Source organism: Dromaius novaehollandiae, chromosome 4 (genome assembly GCF_036370855.1).
Source record: "Dromaius novaehollandiae isolate bDroNov1 chromosome 4, bDroNov1.hap1, whole genome shotgun sequence".
In the NCBI taxonomy this organism is placed as follows: domain Eukaryota; kingdom Metazoa; phylum Chordata; class Aves; order Casuariiformes; family Dromaiidae; genus Dromaius; species Dromaius novaehollandiae.
This window is the reverse complement of record NC_088101.1, coordinates 40,849,684-40,868,991: the sequence shown is the minus strand read 5'-3', so window position 1 is coordinate 40,868,991 and position 19,308 is coordinate 40,849,684. Positions and strand designations below refer to the sequence as shown.

The 19,308-nt window shown below is 40.0% G+C and overlaps 1 protein-coding gene across 5 annotated transcripts in view; it reads right to left on the bottom strand.

Moving 5' to 3' along the window:
* The window catches only part of LOC112995294 (uncharacterized), a 69,941-nt gene extending 58,881 nt beyond the window's left edge, over positions 1-11,060 (bottom strand). For 4 of the 5 annotated variants that reach the window (XM_064510862.1, XM_064510863.1, XM_064510865.1 and 1 more), the window contains exons 1-8: positions 10,722-11,059; positions 10,263-10,363; positions 9,659-9,728; positions 8,603-8,733; positions 5,900-5,988; positions 3,313-3,412; positions 2,432-2,475; positions 1,153-1,230 (exon numbers count right to left, since the gene is read on the bottom strand). In XM_064510862.1, the coding sequence (XP_064366932.1) occupies positions 1,153-1,230; positions 2,432-2,475; positions 3,313-3,412; positions 5,900-5,988; positions 8,603-8,733; positions 9,659-9,728; positions 10,263-10,363; positions 10,722-10,887 (779 nt within the window). In that variant the 5' untranslated portion in view covers positions 10,888-11,059. Of the gene's footprint in view, positions 1-1,152; positions 1,231-2,431; positions 2,476-3,312; positions 3,413-5,899; positions 5,989-8,602; positions 8,734-9,658; positions 9,729-10,262; positions 10,364-10,721 lie in introns of all 5 variants that reach the window. The other variant, XM_064510866.1, reaches the window with a different exon arrangement.
* Positions 11,061-19,308: the final 8,248 nt, after the last annotated feature.

The following is a 19,308-nucleotide window of genomic DNA, read 5'->3' as shown; positions in this document are numbered from 1 at the left end:
CTCTTTCCTTCGATGCAATATGTGCCTTCACCTGTCAATCAATGGTGTTCAGTGACTCAAAAGCGAACACTCATTTCAGGATCAAGCTCTGAATTAGAAACAGTCACTACTAAGGGGGGATGGGTGGAAGCTTGGCAGCCTGAAGGAACTAACCCAGCAGAGTGCATCTTCAGATTACAGGGCATGGGTGTCCCACTAGTTCGCTGCACCTGGCCTATAGACTGCTCCCAGTGGCCTTCTTCCTAGAGCCAGCTTGGGAGCAGGAATACAGCCAGATGAAAATCAACCTTCTCTTCTACATCCTTCCTACTATCCTTCAGCGCTTTATTCAGTCACATAATGGAAGCACTGCCTTTCTCACGACAAGGCAAGGGTCACGATTCCTCCCTCTTATCCTATGAAAAATGTGAATAAACCGCAACCAGAATCATTCATCCTATATAAAACATGTTCCTTGACTGCTTTTAAACTACTCAAAATCAAGTTGGTCAAAAGCAGGCCACATTAGACCTTTGTGGCCCTTTTCAGCAAGCAGAAAGAGACCTACCTATGTGGAGGCCTAATTCAGTAGGTCTGAATACATGAGCTAAATGCAACTTTGAAAGGACAGTAGTGTATATGGATAGACAAGACAGTTCAATACATTTATGGAGATGAGGTCATACGGCAGGAGAAGACTGCGGCATACAGTCACTCCTGCCAGAGTAAATTATGTGAGATCAGTAAATAAACAGCAGATGCCTCTGATCTAATTGAAGACTGACAAAACAGCACATAAAATATTCATATTGTCTTTTCCATCACATACAGTGATATACCAAGAATGATAACAGATCTTTCCAAAAAGCAGATGATAGAAAAGGAAACACCAAAAAAGACAAGATAAAAGAAAAAAATGTGTATCAAAGGGCCGATTATTGCTTCAAAGCATCTGCTTCTTAAGTTACCGAAGTCCCCAGTTAACCAGAAAGCAAACCTAGAAGACGGAGAATGAATATTGCAGCAGGGTAACTCTAAAGCAGAAAATACGAAAAGGCAAATACTGCTCCTCTCCCTCCAGAAAAGTGAAAACAGATTTCACAACACAGGAATAGCAGGAAACCTTATCGTTGGTCCACGACAAACATGCATGCTGATGTCATGGTTACCTACCAGTCTGGTACTGTATGCCAGTCAGTGAATATTCCACCTGTACACTGAGCACCACATTCAATGAGATGACCTGCAAGGCTGGGAAAATGGCAAATGTTCAAATAACTAAGTATTTTGTAAAACAAAGTTTCACAAGTCCAGCGTAAAAGTATTATAGTACAGTGAAAAGAAAGCTAGGTAACAGAACATGCTAAAAATTTTCCATAAGCATCCAGTACTACATTTATAAACTTTGTATTAAATATAACTAGGGATTTTGAAAGTCTAACATAAGGCTTAAAAGAACTAGACTTTTACATGAAGAAGCAAATGAACTCTCTAAAAAAACTGAAAACAATCTGAAAAGATATCATGTGACACCAAAAGCAAGTTTGACTGCTCATCTCCAAAAATCTTGACCGAAATTCAGTATTCTGGTTGGTCTGCATTGTTAGTAACTAACTATGCAAAACTCACTTTTAATCCAGAGTTAAAAGGTCTCATTTAAAGGCAAAGGACATCCTTGAACTGAATGTACTACGATTTTCAAATCTTTGATTGTGACATTCTATAAATACTGACTACCTAAAAGAATTATGGGAGAAATCCTGTTCTCTCTAAACCAAGTGGTTACTCACTACATCTCCAACTCAGTGGAGCCAGAATTTCTTTCTGCATTTATTCTCAAGCAATAGGAGGTCCAAAATACTACTACTAGGTGCACCGAGATTATCTAAATAGTCATTCATTTTTAATGACTTCAACACAGTAAAGATGATGCAGAAAATTAAATTAGATAAAGCAGATTTTCACCCTGTACTTTCTGCATCCAATTCCTAACCCTAGGGTTTACAGCTAGTTTTGCAAATGGGGATACTCTCACCCAGCTTCTGCAAAACCATAAATGGATGCTGACCAATGACTGATTCTTTCCTTCTGTGCATGTTTGAGGACAAGAGCTGCTGCCATCTCAACTATCAACAGTGATGCCCAAATAGAAAAAGCTGAGAATCACTGGTCTGTACTGTAAGAGTTCACTTCTTTTGACACAAAATGGACAAGAAGAAAAAATTACGCTGTTTAATAAAATCATTCACTCTTTCCCTCATTTTGTTATTTTAAGTGGTTCCAAAGTGAAGTTTTTATGAGTTCAGTTCTAACAAGAGATTAAGTGAGCCGAACCGTAACATTCAAACAAATGAATTCAATAATATGAGCATTAGAGATTTTGCACGTTAAAGTTCTGTTATTCTGACATAATTTGATATTGAATACAATTTTTTCTTCTGATATCATTTACCTTCCTGCAGCTAGTAAGTCAAATTCGTCCCTATTCCAGCCAAACTAGAAGAAAAATACAAATATATTATATAATACAACATTTTATACAATAGAGGAAACAGAATATAATATGTTCACTGCTCTGAGTAACAATGCATGGTACATATTTTTTAAGTAACTGCAGAAATCTACAGAACAATCTAACTAGTTAGTAGGAACTGCAGGCAGATTTGAGTTGCTACACAGTCTCATCCTCTTCAAAAAACTTTTACACGTACCCCAGTATATTTTTAAATACATACCAAAAGAAATCTTGAATGTTCCACAGTCTGTGGTCATTCACAAAAGTGCACATGCTACTAAAAACACTGCAGAAAACCACATATCCTGCCTTATATTATTTCTTGAAACTGAAAGAATTTGAAAAATGTCACACAAACTCAACTTCTTAAAATAGAACTGCTTACCCATTGAAAAAGACCAGTGTTTTAGACCACCTCGAGAGCCTTTTTTCCCCTGAAACAAAATGAGATCTACAAGTGCCACCTTGTGGTAAAGAAAAATGTATGTTTTTTAACCTTAGGCACTGAATATGAAGTGAAAAAAGGTTACAAGTGAAATCCTGGTAAGACAAGGCAAAATTCCCTGAACTTCATTGAGATGATTTCCAGCTTCATGATATATGCATGTTTATATATCCCTGCTATAAATTTAGAAGCAGTGAAAGTTGGCAAAATTTCATTCATGTAGGAAAAAAAAAAAAAAGGAAACAAAAATATAAGAGTTCACTGTTTTTCATTTAGTGCCTACATTTTCTTAAGAAGCAGAAATACCTGACAATGATTACTGAATATTGATTCCCACATGTTCAGCGTCATATGATAATTAACTTGAACTTACTGAATGGATGAGGGGTCCTAATACAATCCCGCTGTCAACACATCTACCAGTCACAACAATATCAGCTCCGAGGTCCAGAGCCCTGCTTATTGGTCTTGCTCTAAAGATAACAAAACAAAACAATGTACACTCTCACTTTTTAAAACATTGCTTAAAAATCAGTTCTCTGACACAGATAGAATAAAATCACTTAAATGTCCTGATCACTTAAATTAAAATCAATTAGTCATTTTGTATACATAGTGAATGTTTTTAAAACAACATCAACCGATCTAAAGAAGAGCATTGTGCATTGATTATTTCTGAAGAGGCTTAGGCAACAGATTTTCCAGATTCGTTTAGTAAAAGTTAGCCCAATCAGAACTAGCAGTGCTTGAAAATATTCAACCAGGTGAACTGCTCAAGTTTGGACAGAAGGTTAGTAAGAAACCTTTGCCCAGAATGCATGACTCCTGGCTTCTAAACCCATGCTCTGTACTGGATTCTTCCATCATTCATGAAATAGGCAGCTTGAAAACACAAACCACATTATCTGGGTGCTTTTAAGAACAAAACCAAGATTTTTATAAAGTTTCTACAAAAGGACTTAGCCCTGCTTTTGTTCAGAGAAAGGTTAGAATGCACAGAAGTTATCATCTTAATGATGTAAATAACATATAATGTAAATAAATACATATTTAGCCAACACTACGTAGACTAAAGGATACTAGCAAGATAAGTAAGCAAATATACAGCATACTGGAAGAATTTACACCTCTGAGCATAGTGTGAAGCAATAGTCACTGGTAAGCAGCACAAATAGGATTTCTTCATACAAATATGCAGGATAGTGACACAGCAACTGCATAACTACCTTTAAAAAGCAGTATGTCAGCAAGTAAAGCAGCTTGGATCTTATTATTGAAGATGTACATGAGTTCAATCTGCAGAATTTATAATAGTCCAAATCATGAGGGACAGAAGAAACACTTCAGAATCTGTATCTCAATGCAAATTTTTGAGGTGGAGTTTGCATTCTGAATTAAAAAATAAAAACTGTAAACATTACCTGACTTAGGGAATTAAAAAAAACAAGGCCAATCTACGTAACTTACAGATTTTACCCAGTATGCTATGATTTCAAATTGTTTTACAGACATATATAAATTTCCCTTTGGTTTACAAATAAGCCTCCACTGCTGATGATGTCAAAGAAAAACATAATTTATGAAGCACAGCTGATCTAAGGCACTGGGAATAGTTTTGCATTTCAACTCATCGGAGAAAGAGAGTCCCATAAAGAAACGCTGCCTGTATTAGAAAATCAAGAGCAAGACTCTCCTTTCTCTGCTGCTGTAGCAGCTGTTAGCAAAGCTGAGCAGAGACAGATTTTTAAAATCCATCATCCTAGTAACTAGTCTGCTTTTGTCCTCTCTGCTTTGACTTGGACCTTTTTCTTTTTTAAAATCATGAATAAATCATGACTCATCAAGACTGAAGTTAACACTTTCTCATGGTTATAAATATTAATCATTATTTCTTAGACCTCATTTACAATTACTTATGATCCACAAATGTTGCAAACCAAAAGATTAACAAACAGAAAATCTAGCAACAACTGTAACAGGAAACAATAAAGACAAATTGAAAGAGTAAGCTATTAGAAGATCCTTGTTTTACAGAGAAAAATATACTTTGTGTTAGATACAGCCATACCCTGCCATGTGCCAGAAACGCATTCCTAGAAATTGCAATGACAGCAATACAAGAGAGAGCATGACAGTTTTTGCCATCCAGATTAACGTAATAGAGGGGCACTGTGTGTAGGGACTTAAGAAATACACAGAAAAGAAATACAGAAGGGATGATATATAGAGCATAGAGGACAAAAAAACAAAAGCAGGATCACCAGGACTGTCAACCAGAAGAGATGTTAGGTTTTGGGAATGCCTGACTGTTGTCCCACTTCTCAGTCCTTCACTTTCGATAGACTTGATTTACCTTGATTCCTCTGAGAAAGTTGATGATGACAATGAAGATGTAACCATTCACAAATGGCCAGCTAGAACAAGCACACTTAACAGATTTTCAGGAGGCACTCAGCATCATAAAGAAAGTACCTAAGATCTTTCAGAACCGTGATCTGTTCTAAAAAGGCAGCCTCCAAAGTTTCAAAAGTACAAAATTTGAAACACAAATACTGAAATCTTCTACAGCATTCATCGTGTGTCATGGTACCTCCACTTCGGAGTTGCATTTCTCTAGGGATGACAAACCTGAACAATCCTGCTCCATGCAGTGACAGGATACTCTGCATATACGAAAGGATTTGGGGGATTGTTATAATTAAACTAAAGCGATTTTGGCTTGAACTAAAACCTGAAGATTCTCAGGAAATGTAATCCTAAAGAGTCACAACTGGCAAAGTTATGAATTAAAAATTTATTCAGAAGCAACAAAGAAGAGAGATCTATTTTTCTGGTAGCTTTAATTATGCAACAGAGAACTTTAAGTATTAGGTTGTTCTACCTGCAAATCAAAACAATGTCACGTAGTCAATATGTTATATCCCCTCCCCCCTCAATAAAGACTTGTTTATACAACTCACCCAAGATACACATTCATGCTGTGAATGCTCTCTGGAAATTGTCTGCCACTCTCTAAATCAATGATACCAGCTCCTTTCAGGTTCTCTTTCTATTAAAAGAAAAAACAAAACTCACGTCTATGGATGTTTTGTATGTATTTAGTGTAAATCTTTTATTAATATCAGATCCACTTTGTAGCAACTTTAAAGAAAAGTACAATTGTTAAAATTCAAAACAAAATACAAATCAATGGAAAGCTTTACATACCTTTTTAATCATAGTGTTCTTGAACACAGAAAAAGAAAGAATGCTAGTCCATTCACAGATGATCAACTACAACAAGCTGATATATTCCTTAGAGTTTGAAACTGTCTTTAATTCCTGTAGAACTGAATAAATCAAACCATACCAACAAAAACATGTCTACTGTAACAGCAATGGTCGCATAGCCAAAAAACAAGGCTAATGCTGCAGCTCCAGGCAGTACTTTGCTGTTTTCCTCAGTATAGCATGTTACCAGAGGGACTCATTTGTGTGTGAGTGTATTTGCACATAAAGCAATTGGGGAGAACAGGGAATCCAGAGGCAAGCAACTGGACTGACTCAATGCATAAGGCTAGTTTCCGGAGGGATCTATAGAGCGTGTGTGCATGCGCACGAAGGTCCGAGTACTAGCAGTTGGAGCAGGGCTGCAGGTCTTGGGGGCTCATATGCCCAGGTGCTAGTAACTGGGAAGACCTGGGGATCTAGGCGCCAGCTACTGGATAGACTGAGTGTCTGAGCCCAGCTACGACAGGGATCCATACTGTATATTTTCCACCACTGGGCTTTTATCTTGATCATTTGGAGATGGGAAACACGATCAGCTCACTCATGCTGCTTGTGTTTGCCTAAGTGTTGTGTTTCTTCCATATGTGCTGAACTGCGTGACTGCCTTGTGTGTTCGTATATATGTGTGTGTATACATATTATATATGCGTGTGGTTATGTGTAGATGGGTGTGTGTGCATTTTAACATGTGCTTACACACACATTGTATATGTGTGTATATATAAACACATACACACACATTGTATATGTGTGTATATATACGTATATATACATATATACACACACATACAATATGTGTATGTATGTATATATATACACACATATACACACACATTGTATATACATATATATAATGTATAGATAGGTGTATATATGTATGTATATACACATACATATATATATATATATACACACACACACACACACACATATACAGTGTGTACACATGCATGTGCACCTCTCTGGAACACATGTGCATCCTCACTACGAGCTAGACTTCAGGACATAGAGCTGCAGCAGCCTTGCCTCTATTGGACTACCAGATTCGGCAACTCCTAAAAGAGTATCAGTTCAGGTTGGAGAATAGTTGATGTTTTAGGAACGGCAGAACTTTTCCCAGATATTTTTCAACATATTAACATGGAATATTTATCAGCATCTTAACAACTTTTCTGACAGCTGATCTTTTTCATGAACGTTATCAAATTAGCTCAACAAATTTTTTTTTGTGTTTGTGTGTTTACATCCAACCTTTCGTCCAAGTATCTCCCATCACTATGACAATCAGCCAGTAACCTAGCATTTAAAAAAACCTTCTACTTCTATTGAATTTAGTATACTTTGAGTAAGGATTGAGATCTTTTAAACCACAAATGACATTTCCTAATCTTATTCATGAGTTTTGGTGTCAACAGTATGAAATTATCTCTAAGGCTGTATTTTGCTCATATCACTTATGTATTGACAACAATGAGATAGAAAACAATCCATTTCAGATAAGAAACATCCATGCCAGCCTCAAGTAACAACCTTTTCACCATCATACCAGCAATGAAATATGGGACCACTGATGTTACGCTAATTACAACAGGGCAGACATTTCTGCCCTACTGCACATGATTTGTGAAGAAAGAAGTTTATTCAAGCTTCCTCCATACTCAATAGCATGCAAGGAATAATTAGATACAGCCTATGGAGATTAACAATTTTTCAAGTTGCAGGCAGAGATTGAAACGTAGTTCCAACTTATCACCTTTTAAACATTACCAATGCATAGAATTGTTTTCATGGTATGTTTTCAGGTATGGCCAACATTTTTTGCAGAATGAGAATCTGTACAGGAAAAAAAAGGCCTTTAAAATAAGACAAAAAAACCCATGTATTTCATCTCTAGATTTCAAATTCAGTGAAAAGACCATAAACTAATTACTTAAGAAACAACTACTTGTAAACAAAGTAACAACAGGTAATGAGTGCAAACTACTAAAAACAGCCAGGAGGCATGAACATTTGACCATGTGGTAACGACACCACATCTTAATTTAAGAGATTAGGTATTTATTATTATTATTTTAGACAGAAGCCGTAAGTAACAGCACATGCTATATTCTCCTGAAGAGAGAGAAGACCTTAGATCAGGGATTCACAATCTGCTTCAAAAAGGTATATGGCAGCAGACAGGGTCTTATGAAATTCATCCCTTTATACACCAAACAAAATGTGTCAAAGATTACTTTCATGCATAAAAAAAAATGAAGCAGCAATTTTAGATGCTTTTAGCAGGAGATACTGCAGAAGGATGCACAAGACAAGCTCTCATAGGATAATAAATGCCATCTTTTGCTACAGAAAAGAACTTTCGCAATCCTAAGCCTTACGACAAAGTAAAATACCTCACTCATCAGGTCATCTCCAGCAACGACAGCTATTTTCAAGTCAACATCTGCTTTCTTTGCCACCTCCTGAAGGGCAGCTGCACAAGCAAGTGGGTTAATTCCACCGGCATTACTGATGACACGAACACCTAAACAGAAACGACAAAGTGAGTTCAGCAACACTAACAATCACTTGTATTCCAAAAACTTAAAGCATGCTGAAACACAAGCAAGACATCATCTCTGCAACGTGTCAGACATCTAATCAAGTAAAGTATTAAAATTACATTAAAGTATCAACCTCCTTTATACTGTGAAATAAAAGGAACTGATTGATTCAATGTAGAAGTCTTATACAGAAAAAAAAATTGTTATAGATCATTTTCTTCCATTTGTACATGATCTTTGACATATGGGAAGTAACCAAAGAGACACAGCCATGATGAGGAAACAGATAGTGTCACAACAGCTCCTGAAAGTACAACATTTGATGCCAGTCATTCAAAGCAATTATGTTCTTCAAACTGCTTCATTTTAACAGAAATATGCATCTATACATAAATTCCAGACTGTATTGGGAGCTTAGAAGAAATAATTCACTTTTTCCTCTCGAACTGAGCAAGTTATGAAGATATACTAATATAAATGGCAAGAGAAATAAATGACCAGAAAATAAATTATACTCCTATATACAAACCTAGAACTATTCAGGAAGGTTGACAAATTTTTAGTTTGTCAAAACAAGAACTTAGCACATTTTCAATGCAAAGATTTGCACACAAAGTTATCTTCCATTCCTGATTTAAAGCTACAATAACAACTACATAAAGACAGATAAATATATATCTCTCTATATATAATTACAGGCAAACATTTTAAATTGACCCAGTTTAAGTGCTACCACCAGATTTGCACTTGCTACAATCAGGGAGGGGATTTCTACTGGTGTTTAAAATATTATTCCCACAGAAAAGCAAAACGTGGGGTGGAAAACAACTGCTTCTAGTAAGCTACACTATATATCTAAACAACTTAAATTCACTAAGATACCAACTCACAGAATGAGCAGCATACCTTTCCTGTGAATGTCTTTTATATAGGGAGCCATTGCAGTGGAGACAAAATCAGGAGTGTAACCCAAAACCTGAAACAACAAAAAGCTGTAACTCTTTGTTAAGGATAAATCAACCCAACCCCTTTTCCTTGCCTGACAGAAGAAAACACTGAAGAATGACTAGTTTTCAAAACATTTATGCAAGGCTACAGAAAAAGACGTGATTGTTTTTAGTATATGAAAACCAGGTATTCCTCAAGAACAAATAACAGCATGCCAGTAGAAAAATACGAAAGCAAACGGGCAGCTTTCTCAAGAGCCTGACAGATGCTAGATTAGACTCGTAGGGTGACTTAGTTCGGACGGGAGCTTAGCAAGGGTCTGGTCCAGCCTCGGTCAACGCGGGGCAAACACTGACAGGGCGCTCGTGCTGTCCCCAGCTTGGCTGCCCAACTCCAGCGCACAGCCGATGGAGCAAAGCGGCGTACACAGGCATCGGGCTGTCCGGGCTCTGTTTCAGCAGCGGAAGAAACCATTCCTTCACCTATATACATATATGTGATCTAGTGCAGAGGCTGGATTTTGGGATGCCCCCCGCCCGGGGTCAGCCCCGCAGCTACTTACGGGAGACCTGGCCTTGGCAGCGGTCAGCAGCGACATGGTGATCTCGGAGAGATAGTCGAAGACGAGGAAGTCCAGCTTCCCTCCGTACAGCAGCTGCGGCACTAGCGGGCGGAGAGCGGCGGCCGTTAGCCCCGGCGGCCGTTGCGCGGGCGCGCCCGGGCCCGGGCCCGGGCGGGGGGGGGGGGGGTGAGGGGAGCCGCCTCGCGCCGCCGCCGGCCCCCGCCGCCCGGGCGGGCAGGGCACCGCGCACACCGCGGCCGGGCCGCCCCTGCCCCTGCTCTTGGCCACGGCCTTGCCGGCGACCGGCTCCCGCCGCGGGGCCGCCTCGCCCGGGCGTGCGGCGGCTTCGCCCCGGCCGCTTACGCAACGCGGCGGCTCAGGGCGCTGCGCAACGCGCCGGGCCGAGCGCCGCCGCCCGCCCGGCTCCCCGCGGCTGCCGCCCCCCGGGCCGCCGCCTACCTGCGGCCGCCGTGTCCCCCCAGAAGCCCGAGGCGCAGCCGATGCGCACCGCGCCGCCCGCCGCCGGCTCGCAGCCGCCGCTGCGCCGCCGGCTCCAGCGGGACGGGCCGGCGGCGGCCCGCAGCAGCCGCGGCCCCCGGGGCCCCAGCAGCGCGGCGCAGCTCATGGTGGCGGTGGCGGCGGCGGGGCGGGATGGCGGCGGCGGCGGCGGCGGCACCGCCCGGGCCCGGCCCGCCGCCGGCTCCGCCCCCGGCCCGGCCCGGCGGGGCCGCGGGCCCGGCGCTGTGGGCTGTCCGCGGCGTGTCCGGGCGTGCAGCCGGGCGGGGCGCCGGCGTCACGCGGGTGTCTGCTTTGACGTACGCATATATTTATTTACGTACCGCGGTTTTGACGGGGGAGGTGTCTCGGGTCCCAGGCGGGATTTCTCGGCGGTGAACCTGGAGTAGAGAAACGTGACCAAACTAGCAGGCTGCCCAGTACGGAGGGACGCGTTGGTCGCGTGGAGGTGCCCAGAACAGCCCCGTGCGGACAGGATCCCCGTAACGCGTCTAGTGTGACGGGCTGTAGCTGGATCTGCCGGTCTGGCGTGCGAATCCCATGTGAAAACTGCTAGGCCTGACTTAACACCTGCGATTTGATCCTGGCCAGTTTTGCGCATTACCTCTTGCAAAGGAAGCACTAAGAAGATTTGGGGTTCTTCTGGATCTTGGTAGGAAAGCTGGAAAATGCAACATTCAAAGAGACGTTGACGTAATTATAAGTACATGATGATGAGAGGCAGTTTTATTGATGCAGAAAGTGGCCACATTGAAAATATTTAACTAAGTACTTTTGAAAATTGTTGATAAACAGAGAGTCCAGTTAGATGCATTTCTAATTGCGGTTAGAAGCGATGCCATACTTTATAACCCAGGAGTATAAATAAAAGTTCCACTGAAATCAGCTGGGCCGAGATTCCACACTACAAAACTGAATTTCTGGACACGGAAAGACAAGCCTTCTCAAAGAAGTTAACCTACCCCGCCGCGGCCGGTAGATGGCTGTGTTGTCCCAGCTTCCATGTCCTTACCTCCTATGCAACCTAAGTCCCATCCACAAAAAATGTGAGTGGGAACCGTCATCTATTCCCGTCAGCATCAGGTGTGCTGTGTGTAGCATACACAAACGTATGCATTTCTCCCCAGATGAACAAATACAGTTTATTTAAATTAATATATAAAAAATCACATATATACAAACAGACACACACACGTATGCATTGGTATAGCAGTCTAGAAATCCAGAAGGGACTTTGTTCTTTTAACTTCTTTCAAATATGCTTGTAGCATGGATCTTGAGAGCAGCTGCCCGTGGCTGTGTGATGGGTTGGATCTTGCTTTGTCATAAAGCATTTTTAAGGCCTTGTGGAGCACAAACACAATTTCGCCAGCCTTTGCATGTAGTCGTTTATGTATGTGTGTGTGAGAAAATCAGTACACAACATATATAAGATACTGTATAAGATGCTAATAAGGTACATAAGATGCTAATACACACCTATGACTTATTTTGTCTGTCAACCAATTAATTAAATATGAAGAAAGGGTTTGGGATTATCTCCATTACTTGTAACAGCACACTGAAGAGCTGAAGATGGCATTTTGTTGGCTTCCTCAGCAAGCGCTTTTCTTACTCAGTTTAGGCTTGTCGCTTAAGTAGGCCATTTAATAGGGTTGTTAATGCTCTGGCAAAATCATCGATTTTATCGGTGAGAGTATTTTATACACTCCTTGGATTCTCTCTGTCTGATTAGACAGATGATTTTCTTTGGATCTTCAGTAATTAAAATCATGATAAAGGCAATGCAGGTGCTGGTTTATGCAGGGGTGTTTCTGAACTATGACTGGTGTCTCATCCCAGATTAATGTCATGTGGGGTGTCTTGGTTTTATCGTGCTATACAGCTGCATATCCCTATGTTGGGGCTACAGCTATATCCAGCAATATATATGGTGGTATATATAGTCCTAGAAAACCTCCTCCTCTCATATGTAATACAGATGAACATAGCTGTGTAGGTGATTGTGGGTTATTGAGACAATTGACAACTCATGTTTCTACTGAGTATTTGCCCACCCTGTAGTTTCAGCTGTTTATGTGTTTAGTAACCCTCAATAGTTCCCTCCTTTCCAAGTACATGCCCAGGTTCCCCTTGTGCCCATGTAAACATTTTGTACCCAGAATATCCTTTGGTAAGGAGTTCCCGGGTCTGATATCTGTCATGTGAAAACCTGTTGCTTTTGTTTTGAAGCTGACTTCTACTAGCTTCCTTTGCTATTCTCTGTTTCTTGTATAAAAATAAAAGACAGACATGAAATAAAAATAAAGAGCCAGCCTGCGCTACCCAGGTTGCTCCTGATTTGACAGATCCCCTTGATGGCCCCTCTGAACCACCCCTTTTCCCAGCTGAAGTGTCCCAGCTGACTCCGCTGTTCCCCACTCTGTGATGTTTCAAGTCTTAATCTGGAGATTTTGGTTTCTTACCTGACTGAATACAGATTTTAGAAAAAGTTCATTGCTCACTGAGGACATTGGGTGGCACTGTGTGGCTGTCCGTGAAGCCCCAAAGAAACTCCACTTAGGAGCAAGGGTACAGGAAGTTAATACATGGAGGTGCTGGTAAAAGCTTAACTGCATTTGTGGCCTAGTGGCCTAGTTAGGGGATATTGATAAACAATGACAGTCACTATGACTCTGTCACCTGGTGAGGACCACTGCCTGTCAACTCTGTTACCTAACATGCAATTTTTAAGCCTAAACCAGATTTTGAATTAAATTATGAGAGGAAAAAAAAATCTTCTGGCCTGAATCGTTAGGCTAGATGGTGCTGCTGGAGAAACATAAAGGTTACAGAGTAAAGCATAAAGATTAAAGAGTATTCTTTCTTTCTTGTTCACAGTTCCAATGCAGGTCTGTCACAGTGTCCTACAGTGACCCTAAATATATAGGTTTACTTTTATTATGTTAGTGCCATTAATGTTTCAAATTTAGGCTGGCATTTCCCTCCCTGTAAGCAGATTTGTGCACCAACATGGAGCACGGATGATGTGTAAAGGAAACGCACATTTCATTCTCCTACTACCATGATCCTTAATGAATGTTGTTCACAGCTAATCCTGGAAGTCAGGGTGGACATTTGAAAAAAAATGCGGGAGTTTGTTGTTCCAAATCAAATACAATTTACATGTATTTTTCTAGGATTTTGCTGACAGTCAGACTTCCTTTGTTTGCTAAAAAGTACAAGCAAAGTATTTCACAGGCCAGATTTTCATTGTCAAATAGATTACATTTTTGCTATGTTACCATTAATGTCACTGAAAATAAGTTCCTATCCAAAACAACAGTATAAACAGTTACCAACAAGTATTTTAGTTTATTGAGAAGGCTCTGTTTAGTTTATTGAGGCTTTGGCCTCTCAACTAATTACAAAATATTCAGCAAATATTTGAATTTATTACTTATCTTATTCCTGAGAATTAGTGCAAATCTTTGTTTAACAAATGGAGTTCACTGCTCTTGCCCTCAAGGTAAAGTATACATTGCAATATCTTTTTTGCAGATAATCTAAAACCCAGCCTTTTCTAAATCGATCAACAGTTGAAGATGATCTCTGTAGATCAGTAAAGAGAGAGAATTTGCAGTGTTGCATCTAATGCCCCTAAATAAGGCACAAATCATCCAAAGCTTAATACTGATGTTTAACTGTTCCCAACATATTGTTTGTTATTTTTAGCACGTTTAATAGTTTTCTAGTATTTTCAGGTATAGCATCATATGCTCAAGTGAGAAACCTTGACTATGACGAAGCAAGAAAATAATCTTCTGTAATCATGGACTGTATTGGTCTTGTTCCTTTATATTACATTTCTGTTGTTTTTAGAGATATGTTCTCTCCTAATTCCTCAACATTTGAATGAAGTCTAAATAACATCTAAAATGTTATTTCATGTGAAAGCAAGTGTTAAAAGGAAGACTATATGATTTAAAAAAATAAAACCATCAAACCATTATCCAAACCATCAAACAGCTGACTCATGGACCTGAGGTATTTTCAAAAATAGTTAAATGATAGGGCACCTGGATTTTTGGCCTTTTTAGTTGTTAAATACTTTTGAAAATTTGTCTGTAATTACATTTGTAGTCAAAATAAGAACAGTGTATTGAAGTAATGAAGCCATATAAAAACTCTGTTATTCTTTGCAGAAATCAAAGGTGTTTCTTCAGAGTCTTTTCTTGGCTGTATTATGTAGAAAAAGTGCTGGAAAAAATAACCACGAGAACATTAGACAGAACTCAAATGGCATTTAGCAATCATGCATCAGTGTGGTTTCCCTGTGCAGATTTAAAAATACATAATATCCCATCCTTATTTAAGAGTACATTCTAGTGGGAGCAAAGAATACATTCTGGTGGGAAGCAGAAAGAAGTAGGAAGCCTCTCACGTGCAAAGCAAGTGAGAGCTGGTTGTTGCTGACTCAGGAGTTCCCTGGGCCTTTCACTCCCAGAAGTGTGAGGAAGCATGTTGGCTGGAGAGAGAGGACTATCGAATTGCAAAAATGTTGCCTTGTACTTTTTGACCAAAATTTAAATACTGAAAGAGAAAGAGAAAGATGACATAAAAAACTGTTTGGGGTTTTTTTTCGTTTTAACTTTTCTGTTTGTTTGTAAAGCGGTTGGTTTTCTAGTGCATTAGCAGCGTAATTTCAATACTACACAGGTCTTTAATCATCTCTGTTTCTCATCCTGATTCATCCTGACTCACTCATTGACTGGCCTGGCAAAAGAGACTGCGCACGCCAATCTATATAGCTTATTAGTAGTACAACCAGCAGTGAGGTATACTGGTGATGGGTTGCAAAGTAAAATAGGCATTTTTTCAATATTTGCTTTTTTCAATATTTATTTTTGGTATTTTTTTAATAAAAAAAATCACTTCTGGAGCACCTGAAAAATGTGCAAATCCAAATGAAGTCCACTGAGTTAACTGAAAGTTAACACTTTCAGTTCAAGCAATAACAAAGCCCCACTGGAAATGTAAAAGTATCAGTCTAGCATTTCTGAAATTGTATATGTTGATTGTTCAACTTTGATTCATAAGGGCACATAAGTATGAGTCATAAATTTGGAAACAGTTGTTTTTCCAAGACAGCTGTAAGAATGCTCTGGTATTCAGAACTAATTTACAAATATAAACACATTTCTTTTCCTGTTTTGTATTTTCAAGGAAAGATTTACTACGAATAATAGGAAGGTATTAGATAGTTTTCCAGTGGCTCTTTGACAAAAATTCACTAATTGAATTACCACCGCATTTATATGGAGATATGGAGACAGAGAAGATGAGGGTGTATCTGATGAATAAAATGCTATTCACCTATTGAGCTACATTAACAAGGCTCTTCTAAACAAATAATGATTCACCTTTACTATGTACTCAAAAAATAAGTTGCAAGAAGAAAGGTAAACTGAATTTGAGAACTCTTCCTTCTGTCTGTGCTACGTTAACCACTCTAATTTGTTAGCAAATCACCAAATAAACCTACCGGAAAGATAAAATTGGTCATAAAATCAATAGTCGAATTATGTTGGACACATAGCAGAGTACAACTGAATCTCTAGAACATTTGTTTTGGGTCAGCTGTTTTGCAGCCAGGACCAACCAAGAGAAGATGGTATGTAAGGCAGGAAAATGACTACATAGACGTTCCACTAAGAATACATATTGTTTTCAACCTAATGAGAAAGTAGGAATAAATTATTTCTAAATCATGCCAAGTGAAACCATAGAAAGAAAGTGAAGGAAGCAAAGATGTGGAAGGATTAATCACTCAAGGCTAAATCATGACCACGTAATCAGCAAACAAACATTTCATGAGGTCTAAATATCTGTATCTCCCGCCAAGAAGTGCAAGAGCTTGCAGCCGGAAATACAGCTAGACAGCACTTATAAAGTATACAGATATTTGCTAATCATTAAAGAAATGTTTCAAATTGATTCCTTTGTGAATGTAGATCTATAAACTGATCCTAGAAAGTTGCCTAATATAAGCAACTTGCTGAAAATTCAGTTTTCCAACTCCAAACCCATTTGTAGGCATAATGATCCTCTTGTTTTCCAAAACCAACCAGCCAATTATCTAGAACAACGAAACTCTAACAATGCTTTTTGTTACCTAAAATATTAATGACTTTAGTAAAAATTATTGCATTATACATTGAAATGATTTCATTACAACCATCATGAGGTTTTAATTCTAAGATATTAGACATTTTATCTCAAGATTAACTAATAGCTATCACTGGCAGTACTGACTTTTACCATCTTTTCTGAATTCTGAAATGCCTGCCTAGGAATGCAAGACCAAATTTTCTATGCTCTGTTGCCAAGTCCAGTTCTGAAAAAGTCTCAAACCTATACGTACTGCTATTAGTGAAAAAAGGAAAGGGTATGTTCTGGATACTGTTAAGGGATAAAGGATACCTGGATCATGTTACGTGCTCCACCTATAGTGTCATGAACATTGTGTGCCCGTCTGTGCTCTTGAGTGCATGTTTGTGGTTGAAGTTTGCCCAATTATTTTGGGTAGTTCGTGCCAGTGACCTACTCACACTACATAATCTTATCTCATAGAAACTGGTGGTACACAGCTACTGAAACTGTGTCTCCAGGACCTTCTGGCCCCAGCAGCAGCATCACTCCAGCAGATGACCTCAGCCTTCAAAGCGGTAAAGCAAGCTCAAGCAATGTGTGAGCAGCAGTGGCAGGGAGGTTGTCTCTAAGCCCAGTGGGACCTGATGGTCCTTTCCTGAGTCCATGTTAACAGCTTCAGTGAAACAGGGATAGAAAACACTACAAGAGCAGGTTGACTTTTTACTCATTTTTATTTATTTCATCTTCTTTATGTAGGAAACAGAACCAACCAATGCAAAATTTGGAAGCATAGACTTCTAGGGTCACCCCTTGGAAAGGATTTATGGCGGGCAGGCAGCTGACTCCTTGTCATCAGTACAGTCACTGCAAAGTTGATTCTCCCATTCACATTGTTTCAGCTTCCACTTAAATGTCCCATAAGTTTGATTTTTAGCATCATAAATGCTCACGTATGATTCTGGCAGTGTGTGGTTGGATCCTCAGACAGGATGGGAACTTTCCAGTTGGCCAAGTGAAAAGATGATATACCAGCCAGGAACTCTGCATGTTTCAGGATGTAATTGTATCTAATTTCATAATAATATGACATCTAGCTTTTATACAATGCTTTTTTTTCTATGTATTTTAAATAGCTAGAAAAGGAAGCTGAAGATCAATACAGCTGTACAGAGGTGAAATCATTTGCTCATAATCACAAAGCCAGACAGTAACAGATCTAGTAGTGACGCTCAGCATTCCTGAGTCCCAGTCCCACCTTTCTTCTCATCATTTGGTCAACCATGCACTGAAGTTAAAAGCCTCAGTCAACACTGCCCCATCACTTGTGATATTGCATAGGCACAAATGCAGGCTTTCTCTGAAGACGCTCTAACCTAAAGAGAAGATTTAGGTGCAGAACATGAGTAGAAAGATATTAACACTGGTATTTTACAGAGAGTGCGCAGAAGCACGTACAGAAAATAATTTGCCCAGGGTAAAGTAGGTAGCAGAACAGGGAGCCTGTCACCAATCCTCTAGGTATATTGAATGAGGCAGAGTACAAATGTAAACTCAGAGTCAGCCTCTGCCCCCAGGGAGATAACAGTTTTATCTGGAAGCAGTATGTTTCTGCAAACACTGGTTCCAGACTTGTGGCAACTGGGAAGGAAACCTTTCTGATCCTGTGATACTGACAATGTTCATTCCCCGCAAGGAAGCTTTGAACAAAGTTGTTCAAATGGGCTCCTTGGGTTGAGGGGTGGAAAAGAGCCACATTTTCATTGCCTTTGAGAAACACTATGGGCTTCTTTTTCCAGATGTGCCACTGCCCAGTGTGAGTTCACATCTTTCTCTGCCGCAGGTTGCTCTTTCTCTGCCTCAGTTTTGTCGTTTGCAAAATAGGGAGAATGATGGTCCCCTTGGCAAAGCATGTTGAGATCTGCTGAGGAAAAGTGCTACATAGCAGCAAAGCATTCTTTGTATTTATTAGGCTATTGATAGTTTGTTGATAGGTTAGTATTGAGAGTATATTGATAGTTTGGATAGATAGTATTTACTAGGCTATTGGTAGTTCTCGCACATAATTCAGAGAGCTAGTGTGCCCTTATGGTCATTAGATAAACCTTCCATCAGGCCCCATTCCAAAACCACGTGCGCGTTTTCTTACTCCCACGTTAGTGGAAGTGGTGTCTCCATGCCCTGTTTCACCTTTCTGCCTGTCTTAAGACCACCCGGCTGGAACAGAGGTAAGGTGGGTGAGCGGGAAGCGGGTTCTGAAAATGGGAGGAGGAGGAGATGTGTGCAGATTCCAGGAATTTACCTCAACCCGCCACCCCGCCTCTTCCCGCTACCTCTCGGTGCCCGCCCCCAGCTCCAGCCTGCTCTGTTAAGCTCCTGCTCTGGTGTGCCGAGGACCATA